A 20,254-nucleotide genomic window follows, 5' to 3' on the forward strand; every position below is an offset into this window, starting at 1 on the left:
AATATTTCATGCATATTCAGGACGAGAACAAGTTCACAATAAATACAATAGGTAGGTTGATACAAAAGAGGCCATCTGGGATGATGGTCGGAGAAATTTGGACTGCCACCGGAAAAAGAAGGTATATTGGATAGGGACAGAAATTTGGCCTTGCAACAGGCCACCTACGGACCCCTCAAAGAGTTGTTGCAAGGGTTCTTAACGTGCAAAGAACGTGGCATTCTCTTTACACGAGGCATCGGATTTAACGTCCCCCTTCTGACCGGACGTGACTGCGAACTTGATACATCCCGCACAGCCAAACGGACGCCCCACTTCGGCAAGCGTTTTACTGCCGGTCGGGAGAAGACCAAGTGACCATATTTCTATTCCCCAGTCACCCTTGGGGATGTAAATTTAGAGAACTTAATATTGAAAATTTTTGTAATATAAACTGTACTTTTAGTAAAAATTATATTAAGAATATTGAAAGTAATGTTTTTGATATGTACAAGAGAAAATGGTGTAATGATTTAAACACAAATGATCGCAGTAAACTGCGTACATATAGATTATTTAAACAAGAATATTATAAAGAACATTATTTAAGTGTTCATATGCCAGGAAAATATAAAAAGTAAAAACACAAAAATACCGAACTCCGAGGAAAATTCAAAAAGGAAAATCAAAAATCAAAAGGCAAAATCAAAAGTCCAAACACATCAAACGAATGGGTAACAACTGTCATATTCCTGACTTGGTACAGGCATTTTCTAATGTAGAAAATGGTGGATTGAACCTGGTTTTATAGCTAGCTAAACCTCTCACTTATATGACAGTCGCATCAAATTCCATTAAATTGTCAACGATGCATGAACAAAACAAACATACTCAAAGAGTAAAAATGTCAAAAATAGGGGTACAACAGTCAATATTGTGTTATCATCTTAATATCTCTACATAAACAACAAATGTAACAAAGAAGCACAAAAAGGCATACATTAATTTAACATTCTCATTTTGCTTTTCTTATACGGCTGAATTTATCTATGTAAAGTCTACCCATAATGATAGAAGGTTTCATTACTGGTTTAAAAATGCGCGTTTGAAATTCGCACAGGTAGACATAAAAATAATTTTGTCGTATGACGGCATACATAAATGAAGACTTACGTAAAGTTGATAAAACAAAAACAGACTTAACAGTAAAAGTAATAATAATAAATAAAATAATGGTGTGGTTCAAAGTATGACGGGATACATAAGAACAGTTTCACGTCAAATACGGCTGAATTCATCTATGTAAAGTCTACCCATAAATGATAGAAGGTTTTCATTACTGGTGTAAAATAGCGCGTTTGAAATTCGCACAGGTAGACATAAAAAATAATTTTGTCGTATGTCGGCATACATAAATACAGACTCACGTAAAGTAGATATACCAAAAACCAGACTTAACAGTAAAAGTAATAATAATAAATAAAATAATGGTGTGGTTCAAAGTATGACGGGATACATAAGCACAGTTTCACGTCAAATGTATATCATGAAAAACAGACTAAACAGAAAAAGTAGTATTATTGAATAAAATAGTTTTGTCATTCATAGTATTCAAGATCCTTCAGTAAAAGTAATATCAATCAATGAAATAATTTTGCCGTTCAAAGTATGTGGTTTTACATAACCACTGAGTCACTTCAAATGATTATCTAAAAAAGATAAAAGCGCCTTTGCTAAATTTCGATGTGGTGTGGCGCCGATTAGAATTGAAACAGGCAGATATGAAGGGGTTTTAAGTGAAAATAGATTTTGTTGTAATGATTCATGTATACAACAGAAACTCATTGAAGATGAGAAACATGTTTTACTCAAATGCCCTTTATATTCACAGGCAAGACAAGAGGTTTTTACTAGAGCAGTTTCTTTTAATATTGATTTTTTAGACTTAAATGATGATGAAAAATTTATATTTTTATTTACAAAATCTGCCATCATATTTTAATTCAAAGGAAGAATGTTTTATATAGATAAAAAATGTTTTATATTTTTATCGAGCTGTCCTTTTTTATGTAAAAGTCTCTCATAACTCTTTTGAGAGTGGCTCTCGAATGTTTTTAAGATTGTTTTGTACTTTTAATTAAAACATGTTGTATATATATATTGTGTTCATGTTTGTATTGTACATGTAGAGAGGTGAGACTATAATAAAATATTTGATTTGATTTGATTTGATTCAATAAGAAGGCATTGTAGATTGTAAAATGTAAATGTATTCTTCCAGTAGCAATAATCGCAGAAATCATTCGCTATAAAAAAAAAAGTTTGTCATCTTTTGTATCGTTAAAAAAAATATTACATTTAACTAGTTTAATTATAAAACGTATAAATGAAGCAAAGAACTTTTATAACCGTTGATCTTTTGAATTGTGTACTTTATAATATGTCAATCAAAACACAATGTGTATATGTAACCCTATATATAATATTTCAAGAAAGTTATAGCAACATTGCATTAATAGCTCTTGACGTACAAATACGATACCCGTTCGATAACATATTTCCGTAGTTAAATAATTTGTATGAATTCAGATTAATAGAATGTCTGTCACAGATAGATCTAAAAATGTCCCTAACTATGTATTTCAATTAAATAGTAAATCAATAGACAAGGCCAACAATAGATTACCCAATAGACGCTTTAAAAAAAAGATATGTTCCGAATTATAAGGTTCATATATGTTAATTAAACACTCAGATTTTACAAAAAAATCAAAGTCTATTTCTAAAAGATTACTGTGAACTTTAAAGAAAACATTATCTAGTTTGATGGATTTTTTATGTTGTTTGTGTCACATAATAAAAGTTCCTGTTTCTCCATAATATTTATTCCAAAGATATTTTATAATGTACCAAAAGTTCTAATTGGGATCAATTTTAAATGATATTCAGTAAGCATAATAAAAGGACCAATGCCTCGATTTTTTTTCACATAAATTGAATTCCAAAAGGAAGTTTTGTGACCGACAATATTTAGTTTGAAAAAAATTATGAATGAATAACATTTTTCCATCCCATAGGAAGTGCAAAGATTAGTCCATAGAACTCTAGGAAAGTTGTTTTTATATTATTATAATTTCTTATTAATTCATCATAATTGTAAAATTCTCCATTGTCCTTAATGAGATCATTTATGAAAAAAATGTTATTCTTTATCCAACTATTATAAAAAGATATTTTCCATCAATCATAATATTTTCATTTAAAAACAATAATTGAGACAAGATGTCACTTGGGTATGTGGTCAGAGGTTCACACATTGAGGCCCATGACGAAATCAAATTTTGCCAAAAAGGGTTAAATTCTTTGTTTATTTTATTGAGTGCTGATTTTGATAAATGCCAAATATTTTCGTCGCCATTCTTTGCAAGATGGTCTACCAATAACACCTTCCATGGTGAATGATTTGTAGGGTTTAAAACTTTTTTAAGTGCTTTTATAAAGGATTCAATATGTGGCATTTTTACACCACCATCCTCGAAATTTGAGATAAGTATATTTCTTTTAATTTTGTCCCCTTCACCATCCCAAACAAATTTGTATAGCATAGCTTGTATCATTTAAATGCATGTTGAATATAAAAAATATAATTAGATAAATTTAAATATTTAAAAGGTATAAACATTTTCAGTTGGTAAAGTTATCATTAACACCCATGTTGCACCCATATTGCATTTCGCGACAAACAATAACTTTTAAAATCAATTTGTAACATCAGCTTCCATTTGCAATTGATTATTTCCAAATGATCAAATTCTGGGTCTGGCAAGTTAAGAAAGAGACAATTTCTAACTGGCAACTATAAGAACGTTGATTTTCAAAGAATAATTGCCACATGATATGTATCTTACTGTGTATGGTACTTCTTAGATCTGTTTCACTACTTGTATATCAGTTTAACATACTGTAACACTTGTTATAAGATGTGAGATGCTTCCAAATTTTGCTAAGATCCCTTGATATCTTACCCAAATTAAACTTTTATATGCTTTAACAGAACTTTAATAAAGTTAAAATATGTATTTCAGAAACAATCATCTTATCAGAATTATGGTAAGAACAATATCCCATAAGAGACCAGCTTAGATGCTACAGACATAATCAGAATTCTATTAAGACGGCTATTGCTTTGAGATGCAACTGTCTTATCAGAACTCTGTTAAGAAGGTTATTGTTCTGAGATGTAAGTCTTATCAGAATTCTGTTAAGAAGGTTATTGTTCTGAGATGTAAGTCTTATCATAATTCTGTTAAGGGTTTCATTGGTACTATATTCGATGATTTTTATCAGAATTCTGTTAAGAAGGTTATTGTTCTGAGATGTAAGTCTTATCATAATTCTGTTAAGGGTTTCATTGGTACTATATTCGATGATTTTTATCAGAATTCTGTTAAGAAGGTTATTGTTCTGAGATGTAAGTCTTATCATAATTCTGTTAAGGGTTTCATTGGTACTATATTCGATGATTTTTATCAGAATTCTGTTAAGAAGGTTATTGTTCTGAGATGTAAGTCTTATCAGAATTCTGTTAAGGGTTTCATTGGTACTATATTCGATGATTTTTATCAGAATTCTGTTAAGAAGGTTATTGTTCTGAGATGTAAGTCTTATCAGAATTCTGTTAAGGGTTTCATTGGTACTATATTCGATGATTTTTATCAGAATTCTGTTAAGAAGGTTATTGTTCTGAGATGTAAGTCTTATCATAATTCTGTTAAGGGTTTCATTGGTACTATATTCGATGATTTTTATCAGAATTCTGTTAAGAAGGTTATTGTTCTGAGATGTAAGTCTTATCAGAATTCTGTTAAGGGTTTCATTGGTACTATATTCGATGATTTTTATCAGAATTCTGTTAAGAAGGTTATTGTTCTGAGATGTAAGTCTTATCATAATTCTGTTAAGGGTTTCATTGGTACTATATTCGATGATTTTTATCAGAATTCTGTTAAGAAGGTTATTGTTCTGAGATGTAAGTCTTATCATAATTCTGTTAAGGGTTTCATTGGTACTATATTCGATGATTTTTATCAGAATTCTGTTAAGAAGGTTATTGTTCTGAGATGTAAGTCTTATCATAATTCTGTTAAGGGTTTCATTGGTACTATATTCGATGATTTTTATCAGAATTCTGTTAAGAAGGTTATTGTTCTGAGATGTAAGTCTTATCATAATTCTGTTAAGGGTTTCATTGGTACTATATTCGATGATTTTTATCAGAATTCTGTTAAGAAGGTTATTGTTCTGAGATGTAAGTCTTATCATAATTCTGTTAAGGGTTTCATTGGTACTATATTCGATGATTTTTATCAGAATTCTGTTAAGAAGGTTATTGTTCTGAGATGTAAGTCTTATCATAATTCTGTTAAGGGTTTCATTGGTACTATATTCGATGATTTTTATCAGAATTCTGTTAAGAAGGTTATTGTTCTGAGATGTAAGTCTTATCATAATTCTGTTAAGGGTTTCATTGGTACTATATTCGATGATTTTTATCAGAATTCTGTTAAGAAGGTTATTGTTCTGAGATGTAAGTCTTATCATAATTCTGTTAAGGGTTTCATTGGTACTATATTCGATGATTTTTATCAGAATTCTGTTAAGAAGGTTATTGTTCTGAGATGTAAGTCTTATCATAATTCTGTTAAGGGTTTCATTGGTACTATATTCGATGATTTTTATCAGAATTCTGTTAAGAAGGTTATTGTTCTGAGATGTAAGTCTTATCATAATTCTGTTAAGGGTTTCATTGGTACTATATTCGATGATTTTTATCAGAATTCTGTTAAGAAGGTTATTGTTCTGAGATGTAAGTCTTATCATAATTCTGTTAAGGGTTTCATTGGTACTATATTCGATGATTTTTATCAGAATTCTGTTAAGAAGGTTATTGTTCTGAGATGTAAGTCTTATCATAATTCTGTTAAGGGTTTCATTGGTACTATATTCGATGATTTTTATCAGAATTCTGTTAAGAAGGTTATTGTTCTGAGATGTAAGTCTTATCATAATTCTGTTAAGGGTTTCATTGGTACTATATTCGATGATTTTTATCAGAATTCTGTTAAGAAGGTTATTGTTCTGAGATGTAAGTCTTATCATAATTCTGTTAAGGGTTTCATTGGTACTATATTCGATGATTTTATCAGAATTCTGTTAAGAAGGTTATTGTTCTGAGATGTAAGTCTTATCATAATTCTGTTAAGGGTTTCATTGGTACTATATTCGATGATTTTTATCAGAATTCTGTTAAGAAGGTTATTGTTCTGAGATGTAAGTCTTATCATAATTCTGTTAAGGGTTTCATTGGTACTATATTCGATGATTTTTATCAGAATTCTGTTAAGAAGGTTATTGTTCTGAGATGTAAGTCTTATCATAATTCTGTTAAGGGTTTCATTGGTACTATATTCGATGATTTTTATCAGAATTCTGTTAAGAAGGTTATTGTTCTGAGATGTAAGTCTTATCATAATTCTGTTACGGGTTTCATTGGTACTATATTCGATGATTTTTATCAGAATTCTGTTAAGAAGGTTATTGTTCTGAGATGTAAGTCTTATCATAATTCTGTTAAGAAGGCTATTGTTATCAGATGTACGTCGTATCAGGATTCTGTTAAGAGTTTCAGTGGTACTATATTCAATGATACAAATGGATACTGTTTAACCCTGTTTTTCATATGGAAAATATATCAGATTTCTATATACTTTGTCAGGCTTCCAATTCCAAATATATATAAAGTTTTTTTGTTTCTAGGTTTTTTTTATATAACTTTCAGGAATGAAGCAAACGCTTTCAAAGAACTTTTTTTCATTTTTCATAATAAGGCCGTTAAATCTTTTGTTTGTATTGTTTTACAATGTTATTTCGGGTCCTTTTATAGCTTACTATGCGGAATGTGATTTGCTCATAGTTGAAGGCTATACGATGACCTATATTTGTTCATTTCTGTGTCATTTTGTCTCTTGTGGAGAGTTGCCTCATTGGCAATAATACATCTTCTTTTATATAAAAATGTTGCATGTTAAAATGTGAAAAAGAAATGTTTTTTTTTAATTTGAATGTTAAATATTTATTGATTTTGAATGTAATGAATCGAATAGTTAAATTGTGAACATTAAATAAAACTAGATTATATATATCTTTATTCTCAATAAACCATCATTTTGACAAGGTATAGAGAAATACACAATATTATGTACAATATTTACCATAATACAATATTCAATAAATACATTTAGTAAAAGACATGTTACAAAAATAATTAATAGGGTGGCGTCACACTAGATAAAGCCAGGAGTTCACACAGATTTATTTATAATTTTGATAAATTTGCAGAGTTTACTCAACTTAACCTTCTTTTTTGATGACATTAATAATTTATATTTTAAAATATTTGGCTTTGTGTAGCTATACTTTTCAATGTAATTTTTCCTCTCCTGTTCAAAAAATTTGCATTCCAAAATAAAGTGAAATTCATCCCCGAGTTCATTGTTTTTACACAGAGTACAGTTTCTATTTTGTCTGCTGGTGTTTAGCCATCTACCAGCTTCAATGGGTAATTTATGATTAGTTGTTCTAAATCTGCAAAATTCTACTAGATTTTTGTTATCTAAAATATCTAAATAAGCTTCAGAACTAAAACTATCTTTAAATACTTAGTAATTTATAGCTTTTGGTGATTCTTCTAACAATAAGTGCCAATTCTGTTCAAATTGATCTTTAAGGTTTCTACTAACTGTAAGACGTAGCCAATTCAAATTAATAAAAGTTTGTGAATTCCAAATATATGTTAAGCCATATTCATTCAAAATATTGTTTATGTTATCTAACCATAAAAATTTATCTCCATTTACAAATGACAATTGAAAACATAAGTTATAGACAACTTTTGACAATTTTGACTCCTTTCCAGAAAGAATTTTACCCCAGAATGATATCATTCTATTTTTTATGTCAATTTCTAGAGGATATCTTCCAAGTTCGCCATATATCATATACGATGGTGTAGAAGATTTTAAATGTAAAAGCAATTTGCAAAATTTTAGGTTGACTTTTTCGATTATTTCATTATTGCTAAAACCCCATACTTCGCACCCATATAATAAAATAGGCTTTATCATCTTATCGAATAATTCTAGTTGTGTTTTGATTGAAAGCCCGTGGTTTCTGCCTAATTTTAGAACCTCGTAGAAAGCCTTCGTAGCTTTATTAGCTATGGACTGTTTCGCTTTCTTAAAATTCCCACTTCTAGCTAAGTCTATTCCTAGATAATTAATACTATTCACTATTTCTAATTCTGTTCCCTTCAAATTGAAAAGTAGGTTTCTTGGAAGTGTTCCTTTAGAAAATATCATGATTTTACTTTTATCTGCATTTACTTTCAGTTTCCATAAAGTACAGTAAGATTGAAGTTGTATATTGAATTTTGACATCTGTACTAAAGTGAATACATTGTTCTCAAGTAGTAGCGTAAGTCTTTTAACAAGACATTTGGAAGGTGGACAAATATTTTTTGCAAATCCCAAATTTCAATATCTGAATATGGAATATTCGCGTAGAGGGATGACATCCTTAGATACTTAACAAGGAAGAGAATTCTTAACCTTCTGATAGGAAAAACAAATGATGTAACACGGTCTTGCACACTTATAGTTGTCAGCTATATTATTTGAACGATTGTGCCCTGAGTGTGAACTTGTATGGTACATGGTAAATGTACAGCAGCTGGATACTCATACTTGATCAACGCATCCGGTTTTCGTTTCATTTGGGGTTAAAGTTGTCTTAAGTGTTACAGCTATCGGTTTACCAAATGGAGAATATCGGTCTGCAACTGATTATATATTGAATACCATTCAGCATTGATATTTTTAAGTATTTACATTTATTGCATATATCTAAAAAAAAAAAACACACAAAAAAAACAATATTGCAAAGTAAATTAAAGAAAGAAAGAAATCATAGTCACATTATATACTTTTTCAGGCAGTTGCAATTGAAAAATAATGAAATGGCAAGCACAGATGACCATAACCAGGATGTTACTAAAAGTTCCAATAATGAGGTATTTTTTTTGTTTCATACAATGATATGTATTTTAAGTTGGAAGCACTGGACGCAATATTACTTTTAGAAAATATTGTAAGACATACGTGCAAAGAATAAAAACATTTCATTTCCAATTTCGTGAGCCCTTTTTTCTTTGAAATCATATTGGCGTTAAACGAAGAAATGATGTAAACATCGTCGCTCTCTATATATTTGTCAATGAACTCTTGGATATGGTTGTACCTTTTCAGTGCAAAAAAGTGTTACAAAACTTTTGAACACCAAGGAAAATTGAAAAATAGGTAGTTTCGCAAACTTTGAAAAAATTTTGGTGACATCTCATAGTACAAATGTAGTTACAAATTTAGCACTGTTATAAAGTTCGGTAATTTTAAAAGTTATATTCTAATAAAATTCTGATATTTTTTCAAGCTGTTTTACGTGACTATACAAGTTTAACAGACACGCTTTCTTATGGAACGCCACAGATGTCTTATGGTGAACTCTGATATTTCTTTATATTGTTTTGTCTTTACTTTATATGGTTTTGACATTACGTAATGATGTTTTGATATAACTCAATATGAAATCGTCATTACTTAATGATGTTTCGATATTACACGATATGGTTTCGTATTGACTTGATATACATTGTAGTTTTGTCATTACTCAAAATGGTTTTGTCATTACTCGATGTGGTTTCACCATTATTTAATATGGTTGTGTCATTAGTTAATGTGGTTTTAACTTTACCTGATGTGTATGTGACTTAACGTCATACATGTAGTTGTTTCGTTACATGATGTAGTTGTGTTATATCGTAGTGATGATTTGTCTATAATTATTCTTTATATGGTTTTAACATTACGTAATGATGTTTCAAAAATTGACCATGTTACACTACTTAATTGTTGTGTTTGTTTCATTCTTTGGTGTGGTATTGTCATTCTTTTGTGTGTGTCCTGTCATTCTTTGATGTGTGTATCTTCAGCATTACCTGATGAGGTAAAACCACCTGACTAATTCGGAAAAACCTGTTCTATTTTTAGATAAATTTCCATGTTGTATGTGCCTTGAATGATCTAATTAGCGTCCTAATTCATGTTCGGGTTACTGTTCGAGTTAAACTTTGAGTTAGTTTTCGAATTCAAGTCATGCTTAGAATTTAAGGTAGACTTTGAGTTTGAGTCACATTTAAAGGCAGAGTTCTAGTTACAACTTTGAATTTTGAGTCACTTCTTGAGATAGGGTTTGAGTACGATTCGAATTTAAGTCTTAATTAGGTTAATTAAGATTTCGAGTTGAAATTCGAGCTATTTTATATGTCTTTTTGAGTTCGTCATTTATTACATTTTCTATCTCGGAACAAGGGCTTTTGCTCGGGTATTCGAAAAGAGGACTCCGGGATATGCGTAAACAATATTGCCGTATACAAAACGCAACATAGGATTTGAAATAAAGTTACATGTAGTGTGATTGCCAATGAGACAACTATCCACCAGAGTTTAAATGCAGTGAGTGTAAGAAATCATATATAGGAAACCGTACAGCCTTTAATACTCCGTTTAGTAAGCTACAAAAGGCCATCATGCACTGTGTGAAAAAAATCTATTTTTTAACAGATTTCAATATGTTTGTTAAAAGTGCTTTGGATGGGTATGGCCAAAGTTAGAGTTCAAATTAAAGCCCGAGTGGTTGTTCAGAGTTCTTTGGTATGAACAAGGGGAACGGAAGACAATAAAAAAAAATCCTAAAATGTTTACAGTATTTAGGACATAATTTGGATATCCCCAAATTACTTGGTCCTGTTATAGAAGCAGTACTAAAAACATGTAAAATAAATTTGTAAAATAGTCCATGGAATGCTGTGTCTCGCCTGATATTGCTGCTTCCAGTGTAAAAGTGTAATGTTGATCGGCTGTACATTCATCGGTCAAAACAAATTAAAAAAATGTTTTTCTGTAGAGTTATCATGTCAAAACAGTTTATTTCAGTTTTATTTAACTAAAACAAAACTGTATGGTTTTCAACAATGAGCAAAACCCATACCCAATAGTTACATGTAACTATGAAAGGTCCCGAAATGACGCCGTTTTCGACGACGTGTTGTGTCTCACTGCCGCTGTATTGATATCGCAGGCTCGTCACAAATTAAAAGACTAATACTTTTTTGTTAACATATGAGACATTTCAAATCAACTCACACTTAAGTCACAGGAAAATCGGGGAAGAGGGGCTGGGACTAAGCGATAAAGCATCAACACTATAAAATAAGATTTCTCCGATTTTATTTAGCGTTAATGCTCATTTGAACATATATACGACTATCAATCTTTTACTTTTTTAACATCAATTGAATTCTTCTGATCTACCTCGCAATAATTGAAAAATATTTGTTTTGGAATATCTGTTTCACATGTGGCGACGAACATGTTTCAGTTGTCGTAACCATGATAAAATTGAGAATGGAAATGGGGGATGTGCCATAGAGACAACAAACCGACCATAGAACAGACAACAGCAGAATGTCGACAACAGGTCTTCAATGCAACGAGAAATTCCCGCACCCGGAGGTGTCCTTCAGCTGGCCCCTAAACAAACATATACTAGGTCTGTGACAATGAACACCATACTAAACTCCAAATTGTACACGAGAGACTAAAAGTTAAAATAATACAAGACTAACAAAGGCCAGAGGCGCCTGACTTGCAATTGGGACAGGGGCAAAAACGCAGCGGGGTTAAACATGTTTGTGAGATCTTAACCCCCCCCCCCTATACCTCTAGCCAATGCAGAAAAGTAAACGCATAACAATACGCACATTAAAATTCAGTTCAATAGAAGTCCGAGTCTGATGTTAGATGTAACCAAAGAAAATAAACAAAACATAATAACCTTCATCTTTTACTCGAATGTGAACTTCCAAATTAAACCAAATCAATCGGTTTGTGATTCTGAGAATAACACAACGGGTGCCACACGTTGAGCAGAATATCCTTACCTTTCTGGGAATCCAGAGATCTAAATTACCAAGTCATACCGATCTATTGAGTCAGCCAATTGAAACTGTTTTTAAGGAACCGAAACTTTACCGCAACTGAAAGTTAGGGGCATATTGTTTAGCCTATGTCCGTCCGTCCATCTTTCCGTCCCATTATTGGTATAATTATAGTTATTTCGCACAACTCCTCCAACAGTTTGGATCCTAGGATTTTATCTCTCTATTGTTTGTTTGTACATTTATTGAAGGTGTGCTGCATGTGTTCAGGGTTTAATTTTTATTAATATGTGCTATTTTGGGAGAAAGTAGGGCGTTTTTAGATAACTTCTCCTACAGTTTGAATGCTAGGAATTCAATACTCTGCTAGCTGTTTGTACATGTATTGGAAGTGTGCATGTGGCTAGGGTTTTTTCTTTTTGTTATTTTTTCCTCTTTTGGGAGAAAATTGAACTTTGTCCTTTTTGGGGTATAAGCGGTTAAATGAGTGGAGCACTTTGTCTAGTTTACATTTTTTTCTCGTGGTGTGCTACATGTGTATTACACTAATGTTAAAGTCCGATGTTCGCTCACATATTTGTCAAACTCCGCCACGTGCATTTTCTTTATGTACCTGCCCTAAGTCAGGAGCATGAAGTTCAAATATTGTCGTTTTTTACATATGTGTCATATTTTTTTTGTAAAAAAGACCGTTAATTTTCGTTTGATTATTTTTTTCACATAGTGCATGGTGGCCTTTTGTAGCTGACTATACGGAGTGTTGAAGGATGTACATGTATACGGTTTCCTTACACCCACTGTATTTAAACTCTGGTGGATAGTTGTCTCATTGGCAATCACTCCACATCTTAATTTATTTCAAATCTTGAGTTGCGTTTTGTATACGGCAATATTGTTTATTTAGTACGCATATCCCGGAGTCCTCTTTTCGCAAGCCCGAGCAAAAGTCTTTGTTCCGCGATAGAAAATGTAATCACGAACTCAAAAAGACATATAAAATAGCTCGAATTTCAGCTCAAAATCTTAATTAATCTAATTGAGACTTAAATTCGAATCTTACTCATACTCTTCCACAAGAAGTGACTCAAATTCAAAGTTGTAACTAGAACTCTGCCTTTAGAATCATATTCAAAACAGTGTGGTCCTGGCCATTGATTGACGACCTAAATTATCCCATTGACTGGAACAGATTGGGTAAACGTTTGTCTGTAACGACCATTGCTCACTTCTTACTATTATAGAATTTAAACTGTGGGGTAACCAAAGGTTCTTAACGCCTTTAATAATAAAATAATTCGAAAAATTATTCAGGAATAACATCGTATTATTCCGGATTCGTTTTTCGAATTGCTTTATTTAGGTGTTGAGAACCTTTGCTGACCCCCACAGATTCAGTGTCTTTAACAAGTTCATAGTGAGCAGTGACTGTTACCGACAAACGTTCACCTAATCTGTTTCAGTCAATGGGATAATATTTAATTCAGGTCGTCAATCAATGGCCAGGACCACACTGTTTTGAATATGATTCTTAATGTGACTCAAACTCGAAATCTAACGAGAAACTCAATGCTAACCAGAACTTTAATTCTAAGCATGACTTGATTCGAAGAATAACTCAAAGTTTAACTCAAACAGTAACCCGAACTTTAATTCGAATACTAATTAGATCATTTAAGGCACATAAAACATGGAAATTTATCTAAAAATAGAACAGGATTTTACGAATTGGTCACGTGGTTTTACCTCATCAAGTAATGGGATAACCACATCAAAGAATGACAGGACCACATCAAATAATGACAATACCACACCAAAGAATGAAACAAACACATCAAGTAGTGTTTCATGGTCAAATTTTGAAACATCATTAGGTAATGTTAAAACCATATAAAAAATAGACAAATCATCACTGCGATATAACACAACCACATCATGTAACGAAACAACTACATTACGCTAAGTCACATACACATCAAGTAAGTTTCAAAATATCATTTAAGTAACAATAAAAAAACATAAAGTAATATCAGAGTTCCATATAAGACAGCTGTGACGTTCCATATTTTCTTTTCCGATACAATGTTGTGGTGCCCTTACTGCAAAGATATAAAGCAACTTTCGATATAACTTACAACTATATATTAGTCGTTTGATTTAGTAATTTATAGACTAATGTTGATTTTTAAATGCGTTTTGATCTTTTTGAAGGAACATAGGTCTGGTGATAATCAATCTTCAGCATTAACAACAGATGGAATTGAACCGGGACTTTCTGAATCAGCAACTGTGGACGTTACAACAGCACAAGTAGCGCTGTGGAAGTATGATGTTGAAACTCCTACAGAGCAAAGAGAGATAAGCAGAGAATATCATGGTAACTTGAAATTAACAAAAAATCTAGCTGCACAACTAAAACGAATTTATTATTAATATAAATGCAAAACCTGACACTCAAATAGATAGTCCAAAATGTGGAATTTGTTTAAAGAGCAGGAAGTTTTTAACTAAGTCTTAGAGAAGCTTTGAAATAAAAGAAAAAGGAAAGAAAAGATGAAGCATTATTTATTTAAATCTAAAAGTTAACGCAAACGTCATAAGTTTAATCTTAACTACTTTTACGATACGGTGTTCCACGTCTAAACACATATTTTGTTCGTAGCATGTTTGTATAAACTTTTTGAATTTCAGTTTTACATTTTAATGCACCACACTTTCTTTGTTGATTTTGCTTTAGAATTCAGTGGATGCGCGTGACGCCACTAGCAACTTTTACCTAGCGGAAATGTACAACTTCTGTACTTATAGTTATAAATGGAATCAAAGGCGCCATGTAAATTTATGTGTACATTTTAAACTTATATCATCCATCTATTGTAATGTAGTGCAATGTATTTGTATTAAAATTCAAGAAAAAATGTTTTAGGGTCATTCATAATTCTTTATAGAAGGTAGAAGACTTGACTGAGTACGTGTTATTAACTTAAATAGAGGATAATGCGTTGTTTCCTCCTTTGGTAAAGGCTGAAATTCCATCAAATTCTTGAAAAACAAAAAACGGACCGCAATCTTTCCAGTTTCATTACAACAAACAATACTTTGCTTCGCATCCGTCAATTTTTGTGTTTTTAGATATCCATACAAAGGTTCAGGCCATGACATACATTAAAATACGAATGTGCTTTAAGTATATATAAATATAGTAAAAAGAAATCACAAGATTCGCACAATCAAATGATTATTTCGTTGGCGCAAATGATACCTATAGTTTTTAAAATGAAGTGGTGCAGAAGTTTCATTGGCGCCAATAAGTTGTCGCACAAATGAGTTCATTTTGGCGCAAAAAGATATCTCCCGCAATTATAATCCAAGAATAATTAAAGCATGTTTTGACTGATATTTGATATTTCCGGAAAACAAATGATATTTGTTCAGACATTTTTATAACATAACAGCGACAGTTACATCTGGAATGACAGTGTAGCTCTGTGACAACACGCCGCCATGGATTTAACAAACTTTAATACGAGAAGAAATAAATAGCTTCAGAGGAAATATATGGTAAAAAAATATATTATTCGTCCCTATAAAATAATTGTTTTTATATTTGTATAACACTCATTGTTTTATTTGTAGGAAACGAAATACGCATTATTTTAATAGGAAAAACAGGCGTTGGAAAGAGTGCAACAGCAAACACAATAATTGGGAAAAATTATTTTGAAACTTCATTAGGACCTTTTGCAGTATCTAAAGGGTGTGTGATCAAACAAGCACAAGTTCATGGAAGAAATGTTTTGGTTGTAGATACTCCTGGAATTTTCGACACTGAAAGTAATCCCCGAATGTTAGAAAATGAAATTAAAAAATGCCTTAATGTACGTGCACCAGGTCCTCATGCATTTTTGTTTGTTTTGCGTTTGACAGCTAGGTACACAATGGAAGATAATACTGCCCTTACAACATATCTCTCTTATTTTGGGGAAGAAATGCTGGATCATATAATTATAGTATTCACATTTGGCGACGTCCTTGCAAATCAAAGTACAACTTTAGACAAATTCCTCGAAAGTTCACCAACAAAACTTAAGGACCTCATGAACTTGTGTGGAGGTCGTATCATAGCCTTCAATAATACTTTGGAGATAGGGGAAAGAGACCCACAAGTCGTGAAATTAATAGAACAAATTGAAAGCTTGACATCTGAAAAATCAAACCTATCGTACGATGTTGAAAACAATTTTGAAGATGCCGAAATAGATATACAACGACAAGATGAAGAATGTGAGGAAAAATTAAGTAGAGGCTTTTCAGAAAATAACAAAGAGTTTCACGAAAACTTTGATTTAGAATGTGAGAACACTTTTCATTTTATGCAGTGCCAGTTAATCAAAGAAGTTTCGGACCTACAAACGAAAGAACTAGATGAATCCAAGATAATACAAGGAAGAAACCAGACTCCTGAAGTAAGTACCTAATTCGAATATGACTTGCTTCTTTGACTTTGTAAACAACACCGTGATAAATATCTCGATAAATATATACTAAGCACATAGTAAGAGATCTACACACTGTACATAATAATGGATGTTACAGCTGGTATACAGACCACCAAAATAAAACAGCCACACACATGACCGCATTTGTCCATTATTTTTTTTTAAATGGTATACATGTGTCATTTAAGAAATAATTCATGGCCGCCAAACATTGATTGTCAAACACATGGACTGCAGGCTAACGATCAGGATAGAATTCAAATATAACGGCCCAGCCCATGCATGTGTAAATTTCCGTAATTATAGTCATCCAATGAAAACGCGGTGCGTCAGTGTAAGATCACCCCAATGGCCGGACACACCAAATCCGAATGGGATAACAATCTTACCTTCAAGCTATTTTAGATTAACGAAAAACCTTTTAAAATTCCTAAAATCTAGTTTAGAACACCACGCAAGCATTATAATATATATATACTTTATATATTACTATATAAAAAGCCGAGTTATTATGGTCAGACAATTTTATTTTGGAGATTTTTAATTTCATTTAGAAGGATGACTTTTATGAAGTTTAAGTTTGATTGTTCTTAAATTTTCAAGTAATAACTTAATAATATGAATAATTTATTTTTAGTGCAAACCCCGATTGAGCTAAGTAGCGTTCAACTCTGATCTTGATTCACACATTGCGCATGTACAACAAATGTATGTCGGTGGCTTACTGCAGGTGTTATATAGTCATTCTACCCAATGCCGGGAGAAAACTTGCATGATCCAATTTTTCCCCAGGGGAAATTTTATATCATAGCCATTCTTCCCCCGCGGTAATTTGACAATACGTATACATATAGTCACTCTTCCCCCATGCCAATCTTTCCCTCACAGTATATATTACACTATGTATATAAGTCTGAAATTTATATCCAAGTGTTAGAATAAAATTTATATGCTGACAACTGTTTTGTCTAATTTAGGTTTACACAAGTGTGTCTACATGTCCACTAGTCTATCTTTTTTTTACCAACCATTTAATGAGTCCGATAGTCCGTCTGTTTTTTCACCAGTCGGTCTCAGGAAGATTACTTTTTACTTATGGGTTAATCCTCTTAGGATAAATATAATACTTCTTTTATTCATTTATTTTAACCAAAAGAAGAAGACATGGCTCCGTGATGAATGCCGTACTTTTACCTATAATGGTTTACTTTTAAAAATTGTTACTTAGATGGAGAGTTGTCTCATTGGCACTCATACCACATCTTTCTTTATCTACTTACTATTATTTGTTTTGATAAAAATGTCCAACTTAGACGTTATACTACAAGGGGGATTATAGCTTCTCGTGCTACAAGGGGGAAACGTTGGCCTGATCCTGTTTTTTCCTATCACATGTGGGGAAATTGACATTGGGGAGAATGGCTATAGGACACAGGTACTTTGGCTTTCTCAGTTAATAACAGGTTGTCACGATAGAGGACAGAGCGCTTAAAGTTGCCTTTAACATAATCAAATTCATACACATAATTTCGTTTTTATATTGTAATGACTACCTAAGATAAAGTCCCTTTTTTCGAAGGAATACTTGAAATTTCGCTCATCCAGATTGGAATGTTAAAAAAAGAGATATCCTGGCAGTAAAAACATTGAACGCTTAAAAACGCTGTAAAATTTGATGTGAGCTGTTCAAACGACGAGGATTTTCTACATGTAGTTGTATTTGATTTAAATTTGTTCATTTTATTAAATTTCAAGACGATTTTTGGTAAAATATTTTACAAAAGGAACAATTTCAAACTTATTTGGATGCCCGCAATCATATCCGTTCCGTTCAATACTACGTTCATGCAACGCTGTAATTTTGACATTTACTTCAAGTTGTCAGACAGAACGTTACACAAAAAATGATTATTTTTCAATTTTTTAACCATAACGTAAAATAGGACTTTAATCTGCCAGGTCTTACATGCAAGTCCCAACCCCGCATAAAAGAAAAGAGATAAGTCATAAAACCATTGCAAAAGCGCAAATGTCCTATGTAAAAAGCGCAAATGTCCTATGTAAAAAGCGCAAATGTCCTATGTTTTGAATCGCAAGTGTACAAAAAAAAGCGTAAATATCCTATGAAAAAGCACAAACGTCCCACGCAAAATAATGGCAAATAACAATTGATTTTCACTGTATGATAAATAGAGAATAATACATGGCAAAATCCGTATCATATGTCGTATCATCCCGAGACATCAATATCAGCCTGAGGGCCTTTAAGCCCGAGGGATGATATTGGTCGAGGGTGATACGGCATGTGATACGGATTTTGCCATGTATTATACGCTTTATCATATATTTCAACAGAAGAGTTTTATATTATATGAACTGTTTTCTGATCCATAGCACTGGGTTACCTTCAGTTCTGCTTTTTTCTTGTTTCAAAGCCTTAAAATAACTGCTCAATTATTTATACGAAGCACCTGGGTTACCTTACAATCTGTTGTTTTGAAATATTTTGTTTATAATTGTATTTGAGTGTTTTGTATATTTTATAGTTGCATTTAGTGTGCCAAAAAATATGTTGTAAAAAGTTGATGTTCGTGACGTCACATACAATATAAAAAACTTGACGTTCGTGACGTTACATACCAAACAATGACGTCATTCAAAAAATTGCCCTAGTTTTTGGAAATTTTTTCTTAAGCAAAAAAAACCCTAAAAAACTGACTTGATGTAAAAAAAAAAAAATGTATGCGATACGGTTTTTACCATGCGATACAGGTTTTACCATGCGATACGGGGTATGCGATACGGGTTTAGATATGCGATACGGGGTATGCGATACAGGGTAGGTGATACAGATTGGAAAAAAAACCTTTATTAGATATACAAAATATCTGTATTTTGTACTAAATATATGATAATATCTAATAAAATTAACGTAAATTCCATTTTTTCTTACTGGTGCTTAGCGGGCTGATATGAAAAGTTTATCACATGCTTCGAATATTATCTAATGCCTTTCCGTAACGTTATCGCATGGCATTCCGGTGATACTCGGCAAATTCCGGAAAGTATGTACATCAATTGTATTTTCAGTGAAAAACAATACTGATTACAAAGAAGGGTACAAAACAATTATTTGGATACAGGAAAGTATTTTGTGTAAAATTCAATAAAAAAAAAACAAAAAAAACCCAAACAAACAAAATAATGATAAAATAACGCATTTAAAAAAAAAATCCAACATATTTTAGAAACTTTACTTTAAAATGATGACTTTTCCAAACAGTGTTCATTATGTTTATTTCTTTGTTTAATCGAGAACCATTTAGAAGGATTTTTATAGTAATTTGTTATTTTTCTCCATTTGTTGAAGCATATGATAAAAAGATAATAACATGTCATTTTTCATATCGCATGAATTACCAGCCCTCGTTCAATATCAGTATATTGTACCTAGGGCTGATAATAAATGCGATATGAAAAATCCCATGCAATATTCTGATATTATATAAACTATTCTGAAACGATATTGTGATTTTTGAAAATGATTGATTATTTTTTTATTATTTTGTAGCCGGAGAGTCTTGTTGATGAAGAGATTCTTAATCAACCACCAAGTATTACACACATACTAAAAGACATGAATTCAGAGATCACTAAAGAAGAACTATAA

The 20,254-nt window shown here is 31.8% G+C and overlaps 2 protein-coding genes across 2 annotated transcripts; one reads left to right on the top strand and one right to left on the bottom strand.

The window, feature by feature from the left end:
- Positions 1-4,137: 4,137 nt before the first annotated feature.
- On the bottom strand, positions 4,138-6,138 carry LOC134697743 (homeobox-like protein HDP1). The gene has a single exon (XM_063560028.1). The coding sequence runs from the start codon at positions 6,136-6,138 to the stop codon at positions 4,138-4,140; it is 2,001 nt and encodes a 666-aa protein (XP_063416098.1).
- Positions 6,139-9,031: 2,893 nt separating this feature from the next.
- LOC134697744 (GTPase IMAP family member 9-like) lies at positions 9,032-20,254 on the top strand. The gene is made up of 4 exons (XM_063560029.1): positions 9,032-9,106; positions 14,297-14,462; positions 15,722-16,551; positions 20,156-20,254. Exons 1-4 carry the CDS (start codon positions 9,053-9,055, stop codon positions 20,252-20,254), a joined length of 1,149 nt encoding a protein of 382 aa, XP_063416099.1. The 5' UTR covers positions 9,032-9,052.

The sequence above is a fragment of the Mytilus trossulus genome, chromosome 14 (genome assembly GCF_036588685.1).
Source record: "Mytilus trossulus isolate FHL-02 chromosome 14, PNRI_Mtr1.1.1.hap1, whole genome shotgun sequence".
Taxonomy (NCBI): Eukaryota; Metazoa; Mollusca; class Bivalvia; order Mytilida; family Mytilidae; genus Mytilus; species Mytilus trossulus.

What these genes read in the sequence shown, in the direction of transcription:
- LOC134697743 (XM_063560028.1), bottom strand. Translation starts at nt 6,138, where the DNA reads ATGATAAGACTTACATCTCAGAACAATAACCTTCTTAACAGAATTCTG.
- LOC134697744 (XM_063560029.1), top strand. Translation starts at nt 9,053, where the DNA reads ATGGCAAGCACAGATGACCATAACCAGGATGTTACTAAAAGTTCCAAT. An exon ending in GATAAGCAGAGAATATCATG is followed by an intron (nt 14,463 to 15,721) that starts GTAACTTGAAAT and finishes TTTTATTTGTAG; the next exon opens with GAAACGAAATACGCATTATT. An exon ending in GAAGAAACCAGACTCCTGAA is followed by an intron (nt 16,552 to 20,155) that starts GTAAGTACCTAA and finishes ATTATTTTGTAG; the next exon opens with CCGGAGAGTCTTGTTGATGA.